This window comes from Poecile atricapillus, chromosome 16 (genome assembly GCF_030490865.1).
Source record: "Poecile atricapillus isolate bPoeAtr1 chromosome 16, bPoeAtr1.hap1, whole genome shotgun sequence".
Classification (NCBI taxonomy): domain Eukaryota; kingdom Metazoa; phylum Chordata; class Aves; order Passeriformes; family Paridae; genus Poecile; species Poecile atricapillus.
Window position 1 is genome coordinate 2092835 of NC_081264.1, and position 22507 is coordinate 2115341.

The 22507-nt window shown below is 51.7% G+C and overlaps 1 protein-coding gene across 11 annotated transcripts in view; it reads left to right on the top strand.

Moving 5' to 3' along the window:
- NCOR2 (nuclear receptor corepressor 2) overlaps positions 1-22507 on the top strand; it is a 227268-nt gene that overhangs the window by 126330 nt on the left and 78431 nt on the right. For 5 of the 11 annotated variants that reach the window (XM_058851341.1, XM_058851345.1, XM_058851349.1 and 2 more), the window contains exons 7-11: positions 1289-1345; positions 6113-6165; positions 14730-14796; positions 19814-20001; positions 21239-21335. In XM_058851341.1, coding sequence (XP_058707324.1) covers positions 1289-1345; positions 6113-6165; positions 14730-14796; positions 19814-20001; positions 21239-21335 — 462 coding nt within the window. The remainder of the gene's footprint in view (positions 1-1288; positions 1346-6112; positions 6166-14729; positions 14797-19813; positions 20002-21238; positions 21336-22507) is intronic. The other 6 variants (XM_058851347.1, XM_058851348.1, XM_058851352.1 and 3 more) reach the window with 3 other exon arrangements.

Genomic DNA, 22507 nt, shown 5'->3' on the forward strand with positions numbered 1-22507 from the left:
GTCACTCCTGTGCAGATCAGACTCTGTGTGGGTGCACAAGGGCCCAGTGAGGAATCTGCACACCTGCAGCTGCATCAGTGCTTTTGAGGACCTGCCAGTGGTAGGGGGAGAGATGAAACTTTTGGAAACCCTTCAAGGGGGTGGATGGGGTGGCAAGTGGCAGGGCATGTGCCAGTCTTTGGCGAGACAGTCCTGGGAAACTCATCCTACCCTGAGACACTGTGAGAGGTGCCTGATGCTGGAGAGCCAGACCCCAGGAGCTGAAATCCCTTCCCTGCCCTGGGGGAACTTTGCCCAGGCTTTGCCAAGCCCCACTGCTTCTGTCAGGAGCCCAGAGCCCAGCCCACCCCTGCTCCCCAGGCCTGGGGCTCAGCTCCCTGTTTTAGACAGCTGGGGATTTTCTCTCTCCCTTACCCCAAAATAGCTAAAACTACCTATTTTATCCGAACCTCTGAAAATCCATCTCCTCATCCCCATCACTGTCAGGTATTTGGCTTTAGCGGCTCAGCCCGTGGTGTCGGCAGCAGGCAGTGATCTGGATTTATTGGACTGTCAGTAACCCCCCTGAACAGCCTGGCTTTGCGAGGAAGTGCTGTTTACTGAAAATGTCATCTTTTATTTAGACTCCTGCTACAGCCAGCCCATGTCTTTTTTTCAGGCCTGTTTAATTAGTAACCACTGCACAGCCCCTGACACGTGTTCCTGGGTGGTTTTTTTGCCTTTAATAAGCACTAGGTAGCCTGGCCGGGGGCGGGAGGGGATGAGGAAGGGCTCCTCTGCGGCAGGGAGGGGAGGGGAGCCAGAGCACGACGAGGAGCCAAGGGCAGCTCAACTCTAATGATCACATGCTCGTCAAGCGATGAATCCTAGAAAGGGCATCTCTGCGTGCGTGCCACTCTGCCCGCCCTCCTCCTCCTCCTCCTCCTCCTTCTCCTCCTCCTCCTCCTCCTCCTCCTCCTCCTCCTCCTCCTCCTCCTCCTGGCAGGGCAGCAGCGCAGAGGTACCGGGCACGATCCGGCACCCACAGGGGTCAGGGATCTGGGTCGCTTCCCGGGCACAGCTCGGATGCTTTAAAGTCATGATAACCCCAGTGCCGGAGCCCTTCGCCCACGGGTTTTTCCTGCGGGTCCAGAGGCTGAGCTGAACCTTTCCACCCACTCTCAGGCAGGGATGGGATTTGTGACGGCTCTGTGGAGGTTTGAGAAGTGGTTTTAGCAGAGGGGAGAGCTGCGACTTGTAACCGATGGCACAAATAACTTTTTCTTCTTCTCCCCTTTCCTCCCTGCAGAAGAAGGCGGAGGCTGCCCACCGGATCCTGGAAGGGCTGGGTCCCCAGGTGGAGCTGGTGAGTGTTACCTGTGGCTGCGGGAGCTGGGCCAGCTTTGGAGAGGTTCCTGGGTGGTGAGCGATCGCGGCACCCTGTGTGCGTCTGTCAGAAGGAAGCGTGCTGCTGGCTCGGACCTCTCGCTGGCACAGTACCAAGGCAGGAAGCAAAGTGACTGAGATGAGTACTGAAACACAGGCAGACACATACACAGAGCCCTCCTCGGAGAGGCTTAACCCTTTGGCTCCTTCCTCACGCGCTGCAGTGGAGATGGAGGTGGAAGGGGCTCTGGAACAGTCTGCCTCCACTTGGGGTGCTGATGGCTTCGTCTGCTGGTGGCAGACACAGCACCAGCGCTGTGGGGCTGCTGCCTGGCCAGCCAGCCTCAAGGTGCTGTGTGGAGGGATGGGTGCTTGGACTCTCCTCTGTCCCACCCACTGAAAATGGAGGAGGAGGATGCTGAAGGGTGCTCTGTGAGCACAGCCCAACTGCAGCTGCCACAACCTGCAGGTACCAGGACTCGGACGCTTCCTATTTCAGTCTCTCTCGTGGAAGAGAAGCTGACAAAACAACTTAGAACAAATTGTCAATTTTGGGCTGCTCCCTCATCTGGAAAAATCCATATGTAAGTCAAAGGACTGACTGCTGGAGGGACAGCTGGAAACAACCCCCTGGGGGCTGAGTGCTGGAGAAGGGTGTGCTGGCAGTGATGCTGTGGGAAGGATCATTCCCAGTCTGACAGGGAATCTGCTTTGCAGCAGCCGTGGGATGCAGTGGAGGGAGCCGTCTGTATGAGATGGGAGCAGGCAGCTCCCAGGCTTCGACAGCTGTAATTTGCACTTGCCTTGTGGGGGTGGTACTAATTGCTGTCTTCCCCTGTGCATAAGGGAGAGGTCACACGTGACAAAGCCCACTTCCTTCTTGGGGAGGTAACACTGGTTATTATTCCTCTGAGTCACCAGGGTCAAACCCTTTGCTCTTTCTGCTCTGAAGATTGGCAGTGCCCAGGGTTGGTGCTTCCTCATCCGGAAGATGTTGCATTTCCATTCCTTCCTCCTCCCTCGTTTGTTTGGGGGTTTTTTCCCTTTGTTTTTCCTTATTTCAGTTTGTTGTTGGCACTCCATAGTGGGGGCTGTAACAGAGCCCAGTGCAAACCTTTCCTCTGTGCCTTACTCACCGGAGGGCAGGGAAAAGGGGAAACCTCAGTGAGAAAACCCAGCTGGGCTGTGTGTGCATCCTGCAGGCTGTCTGGTCCATCTGCCCTGGGAGAGGCACAGCGGTGCCCAGGACCTGCCAACAGCCCACCAGAGACAATGAACAGTCACAGCTTCTTCTGAGCTGGAGAGGAAGCAGCTCTGGGAAGAAGAGCATGCTCTGCCCAATGCTCATACCTGCTCCACCATGTCACACACCACATACTCCAGCCTTGGAGCTGCCACAGCCCACGGGTCTCTTACAGGGAGCTTGAGCATCCTGGTGCCAGTGTCTGCAGGGAGAGGCGTGGCTGTCACCAGCAGGGTTGTGTGTTGCTGTCAGCCCTGCTGGGATGTCCCGTTCTGGCTGCTCAGAGAGCTCTGGTTGGTGCCTTTGGAGCAGTGATGGTGCTGGATGCCCGCTGGCTCAGTGCCAGGCAGTGTGCCAGAGCTCATGGGGTGAGCTGAGAGGTTGTGCTGGGAATTGGTTGGTCATGGCACCAGTACTGGGTGCTGCTGGCAGATTGGAGCAGGAGTTCAGGGATTTCTGGGAAGCAGGGATGCAGTTTGGAAGCTGGTGCTTCCCTTTGGGTCAGGAGGAGGTTGTGACTCAGTAAACCAGGGCTCTGCTCATTTCATCCTTGCAGTGTAATGGTACCATTTAAAAAATGTCTGCATGTTTTCCCCAGGGAGGAATGTTTTTGGGATGCATAATCTGAACCCTGCAGTGTCCAGAAAGCAATTGAGACCTTTCATTCTGTTATATTTCTAAAGAGCTTTCAGTAAACCCAGGGCTTTTCCAGTAGTAGCTTTACATTGCAGTTATGCTTTTCTAAAATGTTATCATCCAGAGAAATACATTACATGTTCTAACCCTGGAGAAACACTGGGTATGTTTCAAACATCACCTTACCTATCTGACCAGTGAACTTTACTTCTGCTTGCTTACTGAGAAAGGTAGAATTAGGAGTTGTGGATGGCTCTGAGGGAAGATGCTGTTTCTTAGTCCCTGCCCAGCTGAGAATAAAGTTTCTTTTAAGTATTTAGTCTGTAAGTTCTCTGTGGGTAAGCAGAACTTGTCTCCTGGGCTTCGTCCACTGCCTGGGCTGAGTTGTGGTGCTGAGGCCATTGTGCAGATAGAAATCTCTTTGAGTTGCTGGTGTCATGTGGATTGTGGGTTTGGGTCCCAGAATTTCGTATTTTTGAGTGTTTGGGCATTTCTTTCAAAGTGATGTGTCCCAGTGCTTGTCTGCTAACACTTAGGTTTGCTAGCTAAGACTCTTAAATGTTCAGATAATTTATAGATTGTAGTGGAGAGGAATCATTAGCTTTTAGTCAGCTGGTTGGCATCAGGGCATCTGCAATGTCCATGTGCACGAGAGCATTTTCTAACCCAGGTCCAAACAAAAGTGTTAATTCCACTGCTTCTCCCAGGAGGAAGGTCTTTGTGACCTGCAACATGAAAGCTTCTTTGCTTTGATATTTACAAGCAAAGAGGGAAGAGAGATGCTTATTTCTCAGTATTTCCAGTTCCTGCAGTCCTCTTCCAAAAGACAGTCACTGCTCAAGGCCTCCCAGCGGTGGCTCCAGCTTTCCAGGGTGACTGAGGATGTGACACTCTGGAGCTGCAGCTCTGTTTCTTCTGTGTGTGGTGCAGACCTGTCTCTCTCAAGCTACGTGATGAGACGGATGTCTGTGTTCCTCTGAGCTTTCCAAGCGTGAAGTGCACAGCCAGCTCTGAGCCTGGAGTCGACCCAGCAGATCTGAGAGGATTCGTGGTAGAAGCACCCCTGGGGAAGGGACACCACTGAGCACAAGGACCTGCTCATCCCTCTCATCTGCCCTGGCTGTGCCAGCACAGGGTGGCCAGGTGTCTCCTGGCAGACTTGCAGCCCGTCACCCCCTCGCCAGGTAACAGACGGACGCCTGGACCCTGCTGTGAGCGCTGCATCCCTCCTGGAACACTGCAGTTCATCTCCCCGAGCCTGTCTGCCTGGGGATTACGTGTCTCTGCGTGCCCCTTCCGCCTGGGGATTACGTGTGCTTTCACAGAGAGCAGGGACACGTCCAAGGGCAGCCGGAAAGAGAAGCTGATGGCCTGCTGGTGCGGCGGAGATGGAGTGGGGAGAGCTACACGCTGTCTCTGTTCTCTGAGGATTGATGTGGCTGTCCTCTGTGGCAGCAGAGTGGTGAAGCAGAATCTGTGTTTTACAGAGAAGTAGAAACAGGCTGTGTGGAAAAACAAGCTTCTGTGCCAAGCACCTGTGATGGTGATAGGGAGATAGCACAGAGGATGTGGGAGTAACACCTTCTTCAGACTGGAGGGGGAAAGGACCCGTCTTTGTTTACGCGTCCTGTCGCCTCCAGTGCTGCTCACCTGGTTGAGCAGATGCTCAGCACATGTTTTGCTCTTTTCCTGTGTTTAATCTGAGATGAAATCAGGCAGACCCAAAGCACAGCCTCAGCCCTGTTGACCACAGGAGAAGGGTGAGCTGGTGTGTGGATCCATGGTCAGGATGGATCCTTCAACCAGGCCATCCCATGTCCCTCTGCCTGTGTTGGTCACAGATGTTAGATGCTTGCAGCTGGTTTGCGGAAGGTTTGTGGATGAACTGCTTGAGTACTTGGTGATGTTTTTGTGGTCAGACTGAGCTGTGCTCTTTAGGTGATGGTTGGGCTATGACAAGCAATCCAGTTCACAGCAGCTGAAGACAATGAGTAGAAGTGTTGAAGGGCTTAATCCTGAGCACCTTGTCAGCCTGCAGATGTGGACACAACTGGTGGCAGCCCCTGGAGTGTCTGCTGAGCTGTCAATCACAATGGGTGGGATTGAGCCTGGTCTCTGTAGCATCTCTCCCTTCCAGAGGTGGGAGCCTCCAGGTTCCCAAGGGTAAATCCCTGGGAAGGCAGAGGCAGCGAAACAGTGACCAGGGATGGATCCAACTCTCCTGACTGCCCATGGAGGTCCCTGCCTTATCCCCACTGAGGGTGTGGGGTGCAGAGCAACCCTGGGGAAACATTTATCTGCTGGAGCCCCATTGCCCCTCCCGAGCATCGCTGTCCTCAGGGCTGCTGGGGGACTGCGCTGACAAGCCTGGGGACCTGGCAGTGCTGGAAGCCCCAGGGACAAACACTTGTCCTGCCTGCAGTTGCCTGTGCCTGGCTCCCGGGGAGGGCTCAGGCAGGCTTTTAGCGCGTAGACATAACAACTCACAGCTCACAGACTGTCTCTTCCCGCTCCCCGAGCCCCGCTTTCCCCTCACCTCCCCCGTGTCATATGTTCCGAGGCGCAGTGCGTTTTTTAATCGGTGAATAACAGCCACGTACTCGCCGTGCCGCGTTGATCTGGCCGCCGCCGCGCATCGCTCGCTGTGAGCCAGCTCGCCCGGGCGCTGCCTGCCCTCCCACGGGCTGAGCCGGGATGCTCCGGGACTCGAGCGGCGCTGCCGGGAGCCAGCAGCCTCCAGTACGGCCGGGAGCGGGGCTGGGGACACGGGCTGGGCGTCTGCACCGGGGCACCAGCGCTTCGGATGGGTTTAACTTTCTAAATGTCACAGCCTACCATTTATGCCTTCGTTTCTCTTATTTATTTCAGCCGTTATACAACCAGCCTTCAGACACCAGGCAGTACCATGAAAACATTAAAATGTAAGTATGTGGCAATAAAGCTATTTTAAATGTCAGGTTGGGCAGTAGAATGGAGCAGGAGGGGTGCCAGCTTGCTCCTAGACCCCAATTAAAACTGCCAAGGAATTGTGAGCATCTGATTAGAGCTGCTCTGGGTGCCTGAAGCACAAACCAGCTCCAGGAGCTCAGCAGTCAGGAGCTGCAGCTTAAGGTGGATGCTGAAGGTGCTGTTTGATTTTCTCGGGGTGGGGTGGATGTGGGTCCTTGATGTTTTCCCAGACAACACTTACCTTAAGTGCTTTCTTCTGTGTTTCACCCATACTGAGATATGAAATCAGCTGCCTCTGTGTGTGTGTGTGTGTGTTTGCATGCGAGAAAGATGAGGTAAAATGAAAAGTTGCAATTACAATTAGATTTTCATGAAGGACCTCTTGAATGTCTAATAACAACTGGTTATTTCAAAGATACTTACTGAGACTTAGCAATCATCTAATTTGACTTATCACCTCAATACATGATTTAATCATCAGCATGTGTTTAATAACCACAGTGACTTCCTGAACATAGAAGAACTATAACAGATAATGAGAATAGCGATAATTGTGATTATTGTTGGAAATTTAAATAGTCAAACCAGATCTGAAACTTTTTTATCTGCCTTGAATGAACTGATGATTGCTCTGAGCTGCCTGCAGCGTGTCTATTTTGGTACCAGCTCGGTCAGCTGGTGATAATCATCTTTAATAATCTATTAACAAAAGTTAATAATCTCTTGCTTTTCAGCGGTATGTTAATTGATCCCGGGGGTTTAGAAGGGAAAAATTCCCATATCTTTGCTCTAGGGGAGCATGGTAGGAGGTGGCAGTGTTTAGGGGCACTGTGTCCCCAAGGGCTGCAGGGGGGAGGATTTGGTGACGTGACCCCACTGCTCGCTGCCAGGCCCTGCTCCGTTCCTGCTCCACCCAGAGCTTCCTGTGTCATCCTCTCAATGCACTCCCTGCAAAACACTCAAACCCAGCGTGGCTCCCACCAGGCTCAGGGGTCCCTGTCAGTTCTGGGGGTCCCTGTCAGTTCTGGGGCTCCCTGATGATTGATAAACCCTCTTGTGTGGCCCATGGACGTGCTCTCTGCATCGCTGGCTGTGCCTCACCCTTGGTTTTGATGGGGTGTGGAAGTCACCAGCCCCTGGGGACCCTCTCTTGCCTCGAAGGGCCCTGCAGCCATCCCAGGGCAGGTGCTGAAGGTGACAATTTCAAGCTGATCACTAATGTTGTCCTTGAAAGAATGAGTTAAAAGTAGATGCAGATACTTCACCCACTCTCCATTCCCCTGCCAATATTTGTGGGTTTGTGATCACATTTTCCTGTGATTTAAACCATTTCCTGTCCTGGGTTGCTGCCTGAAAGACAAGCGCAAACAAGAGGGAGCTGACAGCGTAGGTCAGGAGTAAAAGTGTTGGTAAGAGGTGGAGCCCCATCAAACCAGGCAGCAGAGCAGGTGTTCCCCTCCATCCCTGCCTCTGCAGGTATCTGCAGGGTTATCCCCACCCCAGACAGTGACAATCCCCACGTGCCTGTGGCAGTGGCAGTGGCAGACCAAGGAGAGGTTGGAACAGGCAGGCTTGGGGTTAATGTTCACTGTGATTAATGCTGCAAAAATACGGGAAGGAAACCACACATTTTAATGAAAAGCCTCCGTCTCCTCCTTCCAGAAACCTGGCAATTAGCTGCCTTCAGCTGGTTATTGATGCCAGCTACAGATCTAGGTCAGTGAAAGGCCCCTGAGCAATCTGGGCTCCAGATGCTGGCTGGTTTTGGCTGTTGGTCTGCCTTGGAGGTCCTTGGATCTGGTCTGCACTTCACTACTTGTTGGTGGACATGCAGAGAAATTGGTGTGTCTTTTGTCCTATCTCTCCATCCATGCTGCACATTATAGGACATTCTGATGCTTGGGAGGCAGATAGGAAATCAAGATTTTAGTGATTCTTCCAAGTAAATGATTCAGGGTCCTTTGACCAAGAGCAAAAGATATTGGACTTCTCTGTTTTGACCGAGTTATGCTTGGATATTCACATCTGATATACAACTTCTCCACAGGCTGAACTTGAAGATATTTTTTGGTTTTTGTCTTGTTCTTAATATGTTTGTGCCTTTCTGCTCCAGAAGAGCAGCTTCTGCTCCATAGCCTGGAGGTGGCTGTTTCCATAGAAGACAGAGTAAATCCTCAGGGTGCTGGAGACACCAGCCAGATGCATTAGAGCATCAGGACAGCTGCCAGGACACCACAGGTTATATTTTGCCAAGGTGTAATTGGATGCAGATTCTCCAGAACAGCTTTACCCTATGCAAATTTAGCCATGATGAAAAAACCTTTTGGCAGATCGCTGGAAAATCATCTGGGTTGTGTTCTGTCCACAAACCCTTACTTGCATCCTGGCTGTGTTGTGCCAAATGGAAACTGCCCCCATGCAAAGCTGGTTTGGAGCCTCATGGGCACAAGATGGCCAGGCTGTTACTGTCAGAAATACCTTTTATAGCTTTGGTTTTTTTGTTTTTAAATGCTTCTTAGTGTCAATTTTTTATTCTCAGTTGAATATTTGCAAGTGTCAGTGGGAAGGCATTTGAATATCAGAAAGCCAGGATTCCTCGATTTCTCCACAGCTATACTCTCTGCCTTGCAACACTCATTTAATTCTCCCTTCTTGTTTGCTTTGCTTTTCAGCTGGGATGAGTCACGTATGCTAATAGAGCTGACTGGGGAGTTACCGGGAGAATTTCTACTCTTACTAAAATGTTACCGGTCTCTTATATTCATGGAGTTTTATGGCCTGTCTCCTATTCAGTACAGTTAAAATTAATTTCATGCCCCAGTTCATTCCAGTGTTTGCAGCTTCAAAAGCTTTTAAGTCCTATTTAGCTGCCTGGCTGTGCTCCGTTCCTCGTCTGCACGGTCCCTTTGGTTCACCTGTGAGTGCAGGCTTCGAGCAAACATGGTTAATTTTGTATGCTACATCTGCTGCGGGATCCAAGGCACCCTTGAGTGGTTTGTTCCAAAGACTTGACCTACCTTTGATGGGACCGTGTCCTTTCTGTTTGAAATGTCTGTGTTGCTGGAGAGAAGGGCTCTGCCACTCCCTCATCAAGAAAGAGGAGGGCAAGATGGCATTTGGTGCCCTCATTTCACAGGGATGGAGTGAGCTTTGCCCCTGTGGCTGGCTTGGCCCTTGCTGTTTTTCAAGGTGAGAATTTCCTGGCTTTGCAACAGACTGAAAAGTTCCTTGAAGATGCATCACATCCCTGAGCACAGCTGCAAACCACTCGAGTGATTCTGCATCACTTGGGGAGGCTACAAAGACCCTTTTTCTACATTTTGATGGCATACAACAAATACAGAATATGCTGGTGCACCAGTGAAGCACCAGTGCCTCTGGTCAAGGCCTTTATTTCAGTGCTTTGCCAGCTGCTTGTACGAGCATGAGAGCTGCCCTTCCCACCCTGCCACTGTAGTGACTCTGCGTATTCCCCAGGCTCTGGCTCCAAAGATATTAACCTTCTTTCCTCCAAGTGTTTGAAAAATGACAAGATGTTGTTCACATGAGCAGGATCAATTACCTGCTGTCTGTCTGAAGAGATATTCTCCAAGGGGGCCTTCGTCTCTACGGCGGGAGATTCCTGCTCGGTCAGCCATGAAAAACAGCCCGGCAGGACTCTCCTCCCCCCTTTCCCAAAGCAGTCATCTTGCAATCATATTCTGTAAGACTTGTATTTGAAAGCAAAATGTGAGCTTCCCTGAGCCTTGAAAAAGCAGACAAAAAGCAAAGTGAATAGCCCAGGGTAAGTGCATGCGAGGTGCTGTTCACAGGGTTTGCTTTAAGCCTTCGCTTCAAGAACTTCCTCTTTGCTTTACACTGAAATTCAGGAATGTTGGGGTGAAACCAAGCTGTGTCCCCTCAAGATGCTTAGAGAGGTGTTGGAGAACCTCTCTGAATGTATAGTTAAAACAGATGGAGAGCTTGGTGTGATTTGGGTTTTCTCACGTGCCCAGATCCAGCAGCAGCAGAGCTGAGTGCACTGTTAATATTTGCACATCTGGGTTACTGTCTGCAGCTGAGAGCTTCCTGGGGAGAGGGCAGGAAATCTGCCTCTGCAGAATCAAAATCTGAAGTCAGGATTTTCAGAGAGGTTTCAGGGCTTCTGAATCTCTTTTTGTTTTCTAAGTGCCCCCCCCAAAAGAGCAGAACAGCTGTCTTCTGAAAAATCTCAAACTGTGGCTTTCCAAATCACTTGTCACATTGGGAAATTTAAGTCATCTTTTCATTACTTGCTGTTTAGGGGATTTAGTAGCAGTGGATTGCCTCTAAATTCATAGTTGAAGCCTGACATGTAACACAAATGTTCTTTCAAACCCTGTCATTACTAATGCATTCTCTTTCAGGTCTTTTTATTAGTGCTTGTAGACATTTTCCTCATTAGAAATTCACCTAGCAGCTCCCTGCTCATCCCATTCAAGGTTTCTCATCTCTTTTATTCTCTGTTGGCATGCACCAAGGCAGCAGATTACCTAGTGATGAATTACTAAATGATGGAGACACACACTGCTACCTTCTGCTTCTTCCTCTTGCCAGTAAAAAGCCAATACTGGTTTGGGGGGGACTGCCTTGCAACACTTGGGCTCATGGTGTCAGCTTGGCTTCAGGGCAAGGCAGGGGTATTTCTGTCACCAACAGCCTGCCAGAGTTACAAACCTCTGCCACTTCACCCTGAGAGGCACTGATGGTGCTGGGGGTTTAGTCCATCCCAGTGCCCAGGGGCTCAGGGGTAAATAACTAAAGATCTGCTTTGCTTTTCTTCCCCAGAAAGTGTTTCTAAATATTGCAAGGAGCTGCTCTGGACAGCTGGCTCTCCAGAAGCGTGCCCTGCCTTGGGGTTAGTAGGTTACAGTGTGTTAGCAGCTGGAGCTGTGTGCTCCAGCCACTTCAGAGCGAGGCAGGGAATGAGTGCAGTGACCTGTGAGCAGGGTGAGCTGCTCCCTGCCCTCGCTGCAGGGAGCCCTGTGGCCAGAGGGAAGCAGTGACTGCCCTGAGCTGCAGCTTGGGATGCTGGCCCCAGCCACGCACAGGAGCAGGGGGGAGGGCAGAACTGGGTTGGTCTCCGTTGCCTCTAGGCTGGTTTCACCTCGGAGCGTTCTTGCTGTGCTCCTCAGGCCTCCTGGTTTGCAGATCTCTCATCTCCCTGTGCTTTGTTTGGCTGGAGCTTCCTCGGTTTCCTACCCTCGCCCGTGGGATCCATCTTGCTGTACAATGGCTTTGCCAGCTGCTCGCTGCCTTCTTCCCACCGCTCTTTGCAGTTTGGTCCCTGCTTTGTTTGCTCTGGCTGATGAAAGACGTTCCTGTGTAATTAAATACCCCTGATTAGTTTTGCTCAAATAGCAAACTTCCTTTCATCTCGTCTTGCACCAGTTGAAGGTCTCCACGGGCTTGGCCAGGTGTGCTGCCGTGCATCAGCTCTTTGTGTCCTTTGGGAGCCTTATCCCAGGGCTTTGGCAGGGTCCACACGTGGGTACACACCACGCATGCGTGCACCCACATCCTTCCAATATCGCAGCCTCCGGAAGGATCGTGGCCAAGTCCTTCGTGTGGAGCTGTGCCAAGTAACTCAGAAGTCAGAGCTACAGGTTCTCTCCTTGACTGGCTCCATTGTGAAAGACATGAAACAAAAGCTACCTTGGGCCAAGCCAGTGGAGGTGGAAGCAGCTGCTCCCACAGGGAGCTTTGCTTTGCTGGGAGTGGGAGATGGGTTTCACTTGTTTTTGGAGACTGGCTCTGAGAACTGTGCTCCTGTGTGGGGCACTGGGGCAGGGGGAAGAGGATGAGCTCTGCAACACAGGGAAGTCAGGGATGGAGGTGGGCTCCATCCAGTAGATGAATTGTCGGCCACAGGGATGGGGATGTGCCATCTGGCAGCCTCCAAACACCACCTCACCAGAGGCAGGGGGGGCTCTGTGTCTGTCCCAGCCTGCCCAATCCCCAGGAACACTGCTGAGGATGAGGCAGGGAGCTCGAGTGTCCTCCACACCCAGCGTGGTGTGACATGCCAGCCCAGCAATACTTTAAGCTGCCCACAAGAGTCACTGTTGCTTTATCTAAGGAGCGCCCGTTCCTCCTGCCTGGGAGCTGCCTGATTTCTTCACCCCTGTGCGGTTCAGATCTCCGGTTCAGATCTCCATCCGTGCCGCTTTCCTTGTGCCCAGAAAACCGCAGGACTCGGGCAGGGGAGGAGGAGGAGGGAGGAGAGCTGGCACCTTGCAGGAGCAGCCTTTGCCATGTGCCACTCCAGAGTGGTTATTTCGGTGCCCAGCTCCCAGCAGACAGCCCTCACCTTCCCCTGTGCACAGCGGTTGTGTTTGCTCCCTGATTTGCCCAGGGAGCACAGCGTGTGCTTGGGAGACACGTGGCCCGAATTAACCTCGCTGCAAAACGGTTTCTAAGTAACAGCAGTACGTGTAGCAAGATAAACTGTGAAGCCTATTTATATTTACCAAGATTGTATTAACCTTTGAAAGGTTGACCTTATGCAAAAACAAAGCAAAACAAAAAGATAAAGTGGCAAAAACATTCAGGGCATGAGGGGGTTTGTTGTTGTTGTAATCCTTTCACTCTTTGATTACTTCAGCCTTGGTGGTGGTAAACATACACTGGCTTTCAAGGCATTCCTGATTTTTGCAGCTGCAGAGCCATTAAGCCTTCGCCTGTATTCGCACTTTCAAGGTCAGCCATGATGCACAGCTCAAGGCAGCCCATCAGCTGCGTAAGAGCTGCTGATTTCCTTCATTTGCTCTCCTGTTTTCTAAGAACTTGTGCAGCAGATCCAGCAGCAGCGTGTCCAAGCCCCACGTTGCTCCTGGATGCCACCCAGGCCGACATGGGGAGGGCAGGGGTTGATTGAGCTGGGCTGGCCCCAATCCATGACCCCTTGTTGGGGACCCTCCCACACGTGCTCGTCATCAGCACCACCCCAAAGGTTTCCTTGTGTTAGAGCTTCCATGAGAGTTAGGAATAAACAAAAAATGGGAATGTGTTTGTTGTGCACGGTGACCCTCGCAAAGAGCTGAAGCCTCGGAAGGAAATGTGTCTGACGGGGTCTCTGAGGGAGGGTTTGCTGCCCACTGAGGCACCACACAGCACTGGGGCTGCTGAGGAAAGCTCACTGTGTGTGATGGGAAGGGATGCAGGAGCAGGTGAGGAGCTGGGGCTGGCAAACAAGTGCTGGACCTGTGGCTGCCAGGGCAGCGCTTGCTGTGGGATCGCTGTCGTTCCTGTGAGGGTCCATGCATGGCTCAGTGCTGTAGCAGGAAGAGAGTTTAAAAAGGGAAAAATATCCATGCTTTCTGCAATGTTCTCCATTCCTAAACTTAGCCAGGACTGCTCCTGTTTCTCTCTAAGTGAGCTGGGCCTTCTGCCCCTTCCCAAACAATCCTGTTAGCTGTTAATTGTGCTGAGGGATTTACAAGGGGAGGACGGCGTTTTTTCCCTTGGTGCTAGCCACACGGGAGAGGAATGAGGAAGCAGCAAGGGTGTCTCTTCATTTGGCTAAATCCCACAGAACATGCCTCCATGAGACTGCTAAGCTCCTGATCAGTAATTACACACTGCAGCTCTGCCTTTAATCGGGATAAAAGACTTAAGGAAACTCCTTTGCCCCTGGTCTCTACCTTTTACCTAGAGATTTTATTGCTGTGAATATTAGCAGCAGGAACAACCACAGGAGCTCAGCTCTGGGGCTCATCCAGGCTCTGGGAGCTCCTGCAGCCTTTTCAGCTCTGCTCTGCTCCTGTTCTGCTTCTCTTTGAGCATTTATTTCACGCTGCCTTTAGAAAGTAGAAAGAAGAAGAAAGCGAGGCGGTGTCTGGGCAGACGCCGGGGTGGTTGGGTTGTGGTGGCCAGTTTCCCCCTTGAGGTCCTAATTCTGCTGAACTCTCCTGGGCTGGTTGTTTGCAGCTTTTCTGGGCATGGCTTCAAGGAAGCAAGAGGTCAGGAGATAAGTGCTGCAAGCCCTGCTGTGATCCTGCCTCCTTATCAGGGCCTCAGAGCCCAGGGGTGAACGTGTGTGTGCCAACATCCCCATCAGGGTGCCCAGGGTGGTCTGTGCTTGGGGGTGCCACCTCCTGCCATGCAGAGCTTGGTTTGAGCCCCCCAGCTCTTGGGCACCCACTGGGGTTTTGCAGAACAGCATGAAATTAATGGAAGAACAGCCTGACCCCCTGGTAGATGTAGAGCTGAGTGTCTGTGCACGTGTGATGCTGAGAACTCAGGGAAGGTTTGCAGTGGGACTTTATTAATTTAGTTCTCACCTTTAATCCTGGTTTACCAGGAGATGTGGGTGAAGCTCCTGGTCTCAGAAGGTTTGTTGGTCTTTCTCTAAGCTGGCTCGAGGTCTGAGATAAGAGCATTTGCTGTTCTCAAGTTGATGCAATTCCTAGTTCAGGTGGAAACAGTGCTGCGCACTCTTTTGGGAGCGGGGAAAGCCAGGCTGTGTATTTTAGCCGCCTCGTTAATCAGATCTCATCTCTTTTTTCTCTCTTTACAGAAACCAGGCAATGCGGAAAAAGTTAATTTTATACTTTAAGAGGAGAAATCATGCGCGCAAACAGTGGGTAAGTGATTCCCTTAGACCTTATTTTATATGTATAAAACAGCGTAATTTATTATGTGAGAAAGAAAAGGATGCTTTCCAGCAGAGAGGTGCTGGTACTCTGTACTTTGCCTGTTGTATTAATGTGGAATCTCTCCTGCTTAAAATAACATGTGAAGGAGAGGTCCCCAAGCCTGCTGCAGGCAGCACCTCCCTCTGCAAGTGCCTCCCACAGAGCAAACACGTGGGGTTGGCTTCATCACAGCAGAGCCCATCATTGATCTCAGAAAGCCTATTCACAGCATAAATGTCTATTTTGTGAGTAATTGAACCCTAAGAGAGGTGTGAAACAAGCTGACTCTGCTTCCGGTGAACGGGCTGGAGGCTGCTCTGCCTCCTTCCAGCTGACCACAGAGCAGTGTTCGAGGAATTTGTGGTTAAAAACAAAATTCAAGCTCTGCTCCAGTTTGTTTCTAGGCAGCGTTGCCTGCGAGAGAGTTTCAGTGACCTTTAAGGAGAAAGGTCTTGGTTGGGTAAGGGGCAAGGCAGGGGTGATTATGAGGCTTCAGAGGCTTTTGTTGCAAAGTCTGCAGTTACTAGAGGAGAAAGTTCAAGCGGGTTTGACAGAATTTGTACATTTTCGGTGCTGACAGTTGCAGTCGTTCCCGGCAGGAGCTGGAAGGCAAAGCCAGCACAGAAGAGGAAATGCCAGAACAACCAGTGGCTCCCACCAGGAGGGTGGATTTTGCAGTGTCTTTCAGTGATGGGTGATTCAGCTCACGTTTCATGAGGAAGATGTAAATACTCTCCTGCCTCACTGTCTCTGTCCTGGGGCAGGCTCAAGAGCCAGTGTTTGTGCCTTGCATTGGCAATGGTGCAGGTTTTCTCAGTGTCTTTAGAGCTGGACAGAAGTGCCAAACTGTGAGGAATTGTTAGAAATATTCAAAATAACAAACCTGGCAAGTGGTTTGAAGGCTCTGCCTTTAAAAGTAACTTCCAATACATACATTTCTGAGGCAGATACCATATTATTTTCTAATTTATTTTGAATAATTATTTTCCTTTCTAAAGCTTTTTTGCCCCTGTTTTCTACCAGTATTCCAAAAGCCACAGACCTTGCATTCCCAAGGAATGGTTGTGTCCCCCATCATGTCCAAATACGTGTTCATTTAGACTTGTCCATGATAAAGCTTCTCCCAGGGCAAGGGGCTACAGGGCTTACAACTCCATCAGGATGTGGCATGGCAGTCAGGGCACCTCCCCTCCTGCAGCTGAGGACTTCTGTGGTGGGAAGTGGGTCAATATTCCCTTCCTCAAAAAAAGGGATTGCAGAGCATCATGTGGTTTTGTTGGAAGCAGGAGGGAAGTGCCCAGGAACTGCTTTCTGGTGGAAATGGCTGGTTACTGTGCTAAACCTAGAGTGAGTTGCTCTGTGTGAATATCAAGGAGCTGGGGGAAAAGGTTTAATTAGGCTGCAAGAGCACAGTTCCTAAAATACGACTTGCAGTAAAGTCGCCTGTCATGCAAAATAGGTGAATTTCTGCCAGCCAGTTTATTCAGTGTCCTTGAAAGGGGATTTTTCAGTTTAGGGAAGCATTTTGCCTATTCTACAAAATAGGCAACATACGGTTGCTGAATTTGCAAAGTGAATACATTTGCTGATTCTGTTTGCAAAATGGGTATGCTTAGCTATTTTTCTGCCTATTTTGTAGCAGACCCTATTTTTAGCAAAGCCCATCCACATGCCAGCGTTTCTTTCTGGCTCTTTTACTTTCTGGGGTATTGTTGCTGCCTGGGGCTTGCTGGAGCAGGGTCAGAGCTCGGTCGCCACAGGGTCCAGCCCCGAGAGCCCCATCCCAGAGGATCCACAAGGCTTCCTCCCATTCCCACTGAGGGCAGCACAGCAGAAGATATTTAATTGCCATCGGGGTGGTGATGCACAGAGGGAATGAAGGGAGCTGTTCTGGGTGTGAGAGGTTTGTCTCCATCAGCCAAGGGAAGAAAACCACGGGGCTTGCAAGGGAATTGGACTGGTTCCTCCTGTCACCTTGGCTCTTCTCCTTCCCTCCAGAGTGCTGCTCCGTTCCCTGGAGCTGTGAGAGCGTGGGCTGCAGGAGGGCTCGGGCTTGGCACAGCCCACAAGCTGCCTTCAGCTGCTACGGCGGCGTTACTATTCATCCATTTTTAGCTAGGCGTGTCAGGTCCGATTTGGCTCGCTATCACTTACTGCTGTGATTGAGAGGCTGATGGGCTGCTGAGCCCAGCCAGGGAGGGGAGCAAGAGGGCACCCATGCTGAAAGCCAGCACAGATGGTTGCTCAGGAATGGACACACTTGGGGCTGCTCAGAGGAAGCCTGGAGAAGGAATAGATGCTTCTGTTCCTGAAGTGCCTGACCAGGAGCTTCTCCTGGTGGTGGAGCTGTGATGATCTGAGGAGTTCGCAGTGCTGTAAGGTGCCTGTAATCTTGGCTTCTGAAGGATGCAGGAGATTGCAGGGAGCTATGTGTCCCAGCTGGAGCAAAGAGCGCTGGATGGGGATGCTGCAGCCCAGCCCAGCTGCAGTGGGGTTTGAATTTTGCGTGGTGGGGAGTTAAGGAAATGCTCAGCCGGTCCCTTAGGAAGCCGTGCTCTGGAGGGCAGAGCTGGGCGAGGAGGAAGCTTTGGTACTGCTGCCCTGCTGCCAGGGTGTGAGCTCTGGACAATCAACAGCGTGACATTGATGTTTTGCTTTTTCCATCTTCAAATGCCAGTTACTTAAAAGAGGAATTCTGGATAAAGCTTTTGTCGAGTTGTTCTAAGGAGCAGAAGAAAAAGAGGAAAGAGCTGCCCTGCTGGCTGTGAAGCAGCCAGGGCCATGCCAGGTGGCTCTGCTGGGGTGGTGGCAGTGCAGGACCCAGCAGTGGCTCATTTCCAGAGGGAATGACAAGCCCTTCAAAACCTCGGTGCCTCTCACCAGACCGAGCCCTCGTGCTGGGCTCTCTCCCGGCCGTGCCGCAGGCTGGCAGCACCGGGCACCGGCTTCATAAACTCCATGGGGTATTTTTAGCTTCTTCCCAAATGTGATGCTCTGAAAGCAGGAGGATGTAGCAGATTTGCTGGCAGGGTGGGAGCTCTCGTTTTCAGGGGGCTGATGGCATTGCTTTGGGAGAGGTGAAAACGCAGCAGCTGTGATTTTGCCAAGCTGCCGCAGGCTGTTGGTGTTACCTGTAACTCCTCGCCCAAAGTGTGAGATACCCCATGTGGGCTTTTAGGACATTTTAATTTCTGTTCTCCTTCCTCGTTTTTATCTTGTGGCTGTTTCCTTCAGCTCCTGATGAAAACCAAGCACCTCCTGTGCATTCATGCGGGGCAATACAGTCTCTGGCTCCAGGCATGCAAGTGGGAATTGATTTATTTGCAGGGGAAAGTGTTCATCTGGCTCAGCTCTAGGGCTTGAGGTGCTCTATCTGCCTCACATTATTGTTGAGGTGCCTCCAAAAGGCCAAGGAGATCAAGGATGTGTTGCTCTTCTTGGATTGTTGCCAGGTCCAGGATGGACAAGCCAAACCAGTGTGCCAGGATTGGTGTGACATGGGCCACAGATTGCTCTGTATTTCCATTGATTTGGGTTTTTTTTCACCTCTCAATTTTTCTTTGTGGCCAAGAGCAAACAGGACGAGAAAAAAGTGCATCTTGGAAATCCTGCAGCCTCAGACTTCTGCTTATAGGGTGGTGGTGGCAAGAGATGAATTTATTTCTTTGAAATGTGGATTCTCTGTGTCTCTTGTGGTGCTGAGTGTGCTGGTGCTGAGCCGCCCATTCTGGAAAGCGGTGTCAGGGTCAGGAGTGAGCTGGGGTTTGCCATGAGAGCAACATCTGCTTTCACTTCCTGATTTGGGGCTTGGAAAGCATTTGCCTGACACAAACTGAAACTCTAAAACCCCTCTGGTCCCCCAGCTGCTCTCAGCTGAGGCTGGGCACCATCACTGCTGCCACTCTGGTGGTTGTTGGGGACCAGACAGGCGTCTTCCCACCATGGACCTTCCCTGTGCGTGGGTGTCTCCTCCAGCAGGAGCGTGGCTGGAGGAGGGAGAAGAGGTTTGGGGCAGAATGGGAGGAGACTCATTTGTGTTGCAAATGTTATTTCAGTGTTAGCAGGCTTGTCCCGTAGATTCCAGTCAGAAGTGCAGTGCTGGACCTGGTGGGTGGCTGTGCTGTGAGGATGTCACCGTGGGGACATGCTGTGGAAACCCTTGTGTGCCGTGTTTTGGCAGGGTCTGGGTTTGCTGTCGCTGCGGATGTGCTTGTCCTGTCACATGGGCCAAAAAGGAAGAGCAGCAGCAGGAAAAGTACTTTTGCTTTCTAAGGTGGTGAAGGAGCTGAGTGTGTGGCCAGGCCACCACGCTGTATGACTGCCTGGCTGTTGATTCTGGGGAGCCAGGCCCATGGAGCTGCCCCATGGCCGCAGTGCCATCATCATTGGCAGCACAGAGGTGGGAATGCTGGAGCTGCTGTGTGTGGGTAGGAAGGGTGCCTGGCCTTGGGCACCATGGCAAGCTCTCCCCAGCACAGTGCACGCCCTGCATGCCCTGCTGACGTGGTGGGGCCCAGCTCTCCTGCCCCCTGTGCCTCCCCCCAAGGCTGTGTTTCAGTCCCTCCTGGCTCAGTGGCCTCAGGCAGGCACCTTGCTCTCTCCAGGGGTGTGGAGCAGGAGCTCCCTCCCCAGCACAGGGCCTTTGGCTGCTGAATCAAGCACCTGCTGGGCCAGGGGATGCTCAAGCAGATGTGAGGGGTGGGCCAAGCCACGCTGGGTAAGAGTCCTGGTTCCACCAAACATGTTGGGTCTGGAAGGAAAGAGCCTGAGGATTCCCGATGGCCTGTTTTGAGAATTCACCCTTGGGTTGGTCCCAGGCTCTGGAGCATGTCCATGTCCTAATAAATTGTATTTCTTTAAGCAACATGACTCACGCTCAGCCTGAGCAGCCATCGAGGGCCAGGCCTGGAGGAGTTGCCCTTCCCAGGCACTTCTCTGAGCTCCCTCTCTCCCTCTGCCCTTTCAGGAACAGAAGTTTTGCCAGCGCTATGACCAGCTGATGGAGGCCTGGGAAAAAAAAGTGGAGCGCATTGAAAATAACCCCCGGCGCCGTGCCAAAGAGAGCAAAGTGCGGGAATACTATGAGAAGCAATTCCCGGAGATCCGGAAACAACGCGAGCTGCAAGAGCGCATGCAGAGGTTAGAGGAGAAGCGGTAGGAAGGGGCTGAGCTGGTATCAGACAGCCTTTCTTTTTTCTTGGGGAATGGGTGTGGGATTTGTTTGCGGGAGGAGCGGGCTGGGGTGGCTCTCAGTCCCTTTTCTCCCTCTCTAGTCGAAGGCAGAAGCCAGCAGACATGAATCTTGCTGCTTTTTCCCCAGGGTGGCTCAACACAGAGCCAAAAGGAGGAAAAATGTCAGGAATGTGAGTGCCTGTCTCACTTCTCCTGCTGATCTCCCAGCTGGCCACATCAGAGCCAGGGGTAGCTCCCTTGTGCTGGCCAGCTGGCTGGGACAGCACTAATTCCTGCCTTACTGGTGTGCCCAGATTAAGATGTACAAAACTTGCAGGTGCATTTTTTGCTCATGTTGATGATTTAATACAGACACATGCCTTAGTGGGAGCAGAAACATCTGCTGAGGTTATTGGAATGACCACAGACAAAATGAAGGGAGTGAAATGTCTCTCTGGAAGGGATGTCCCCTGTCTCTCCCAGCCCCTGTCTGTCTTCCTTTCCTCATTGGAAGTGCAATTGAGGTCATGTTGTTTTCTGCCAGGAGGAGACACAATTTCATGATCTCCACCCATTTTGCTGAAAACTCCCTGTCCTTCCCATTTCAGCCCTGGCATCTTGCCTGGGGTCACCTGATATGCAGAAAACCTAAACCCTTCTGCCAGCATCCCATCCTTGTGCCCCACTGACAACTGGGTGGGTCCAAACTTCCTAACTGATGGCTTTATCTTGTCTGAAAGAGAAAGGGAGAAATGGTACTGAGAAATGTTTTCATTTTTTACCTGCTTAATAAGAAAAGTTGTAATTTCTTGGGACATGTGGCTGTTACTATAAGGGAAAGATGTCAATGGATGGGTTTGATTTAAAGCTTCCCACGGGATTTGCAAACCAGATGTGGTGGCACAATGCTAATGGCTCGGTGCTAACACCAACACCTTTGTGCCATTGCTGTGGTGGTGGGGTGAACAGGGGAAAATGTGGGGGAGAGGGCATGAAATGTCCTTGTGTTCCAGCAATCCAGGAAGTTGACACAGGTAAGGAAAGTGGTTTGAGGCTCTTGGTTGCAAGCCCTAAACACAGGCGCCATTCCCACAGTGAGGTTGTGGCTTGGGCAGATCGTTGGGATATGGCTGTTATGGAGGTCAAAATGGTCTTGGATGTGGTTTGCTGCTTATGAAATGGAGCACCAGTGCCTGAGTGTGTCACTGCCCTTTCCCAGCAGGGTAGGACAGAGGGGCAGTGGAGGGCTCTCCATGTCAGCCGCACGCAGTGAGCACGAGGTGTCTGAAATCATCGACGGGCTCTCAGAACAAGAGGTGAGACCAGCTTCTCCTTTCTCCTCCTCTTCACCCCTCACTCGGTCTTCTCTGAGGAAGCCAAGACAGGACTGCCAGGGCACACACTTCTGAAGTCCTATGCCAAATCCCACTAACTTTAGGTCCCACTGAGGTCGGGGAGCTTACCATGACACCAAACACACTTTCTGGACAGGATCCAAAGTCAGAGCTTTATTTAATTTGCATCAGCATCTCCCCAGCCATGTGAGAGATATAATAGAGCTGTGCAATGGTTCTGCCAGAGCAAAACATGGAGCTGGTGGCCAGTAGGTTGGGTTTATCAGCATTGGCTGTCTCTTAGGGACCTGAAACCCCAGCATGCTGCTCATCCTGGGTAGCACCCCATAAACACCTCGTGGCTGTGGTTTATACTGGTAGTGAAGATAGGAAAGGATAGGGATAAGGGATAGGGATAAGGGATAGGGATAAGGGATAGGGAGCCAGCGCCCAGACTGCTGGGTGGAGGGGTTTTTCTGTTTCGTTTTGTTTTGAATGGGCTGTGTGGCTTGACACAGGGGAATCCTATGGAATGAATGGTTTGTACATGAGCCAGTTGGCCCACATCTTCTGGGAGTGCTCCATTCATCTTGAAACATCCCCGTGACCTCGGCTTCGTTTGGATCTGGTTTCACAAGGGTTCCACTCTCTTGGCAGGGAGGCGAGCTGCAGTGAATGGATCATGTTTGGGAGGGGAGAGCAGCCATTGCCCAGCAATAGCTGGGATGTTTGCTGCCTGTGGGCCATGGCTGATCCCTCTCTGGGATCCCAGGCACTTTGCTCTTAGCCAGTTAAGGTGACAGCGTGGAGGACATGGATCTTGGAAGCGAAGGGAAATTTCACAGCCCTGCAGAGGTGCTGGCCAAGTGGAGCGTTAGCTGATGGCCTCCACTCCCCTGCAGAGTGTGCTGCTAAACTCCACCCCAACAGCCGCCTGCTGAGCCCCAAATCTGCTTTGCCTTTCTCAGAGGAGACATTAAGAGCTTGCAGCTCTTCCACAGGGTTGGAAGGAGCAGGGAGGTGAGAGCTGGGGAGCATCTGTGGCAGCAGGGCCAGCTCTGCCCCAGCATGTTGCTGGAGAGGAGGGGGCTCTGGCTGGTGGGGTGTAGTGGCAGCACTCAGCACCCCAAGAGGCCCTGTGCCCTCAGCTGCTC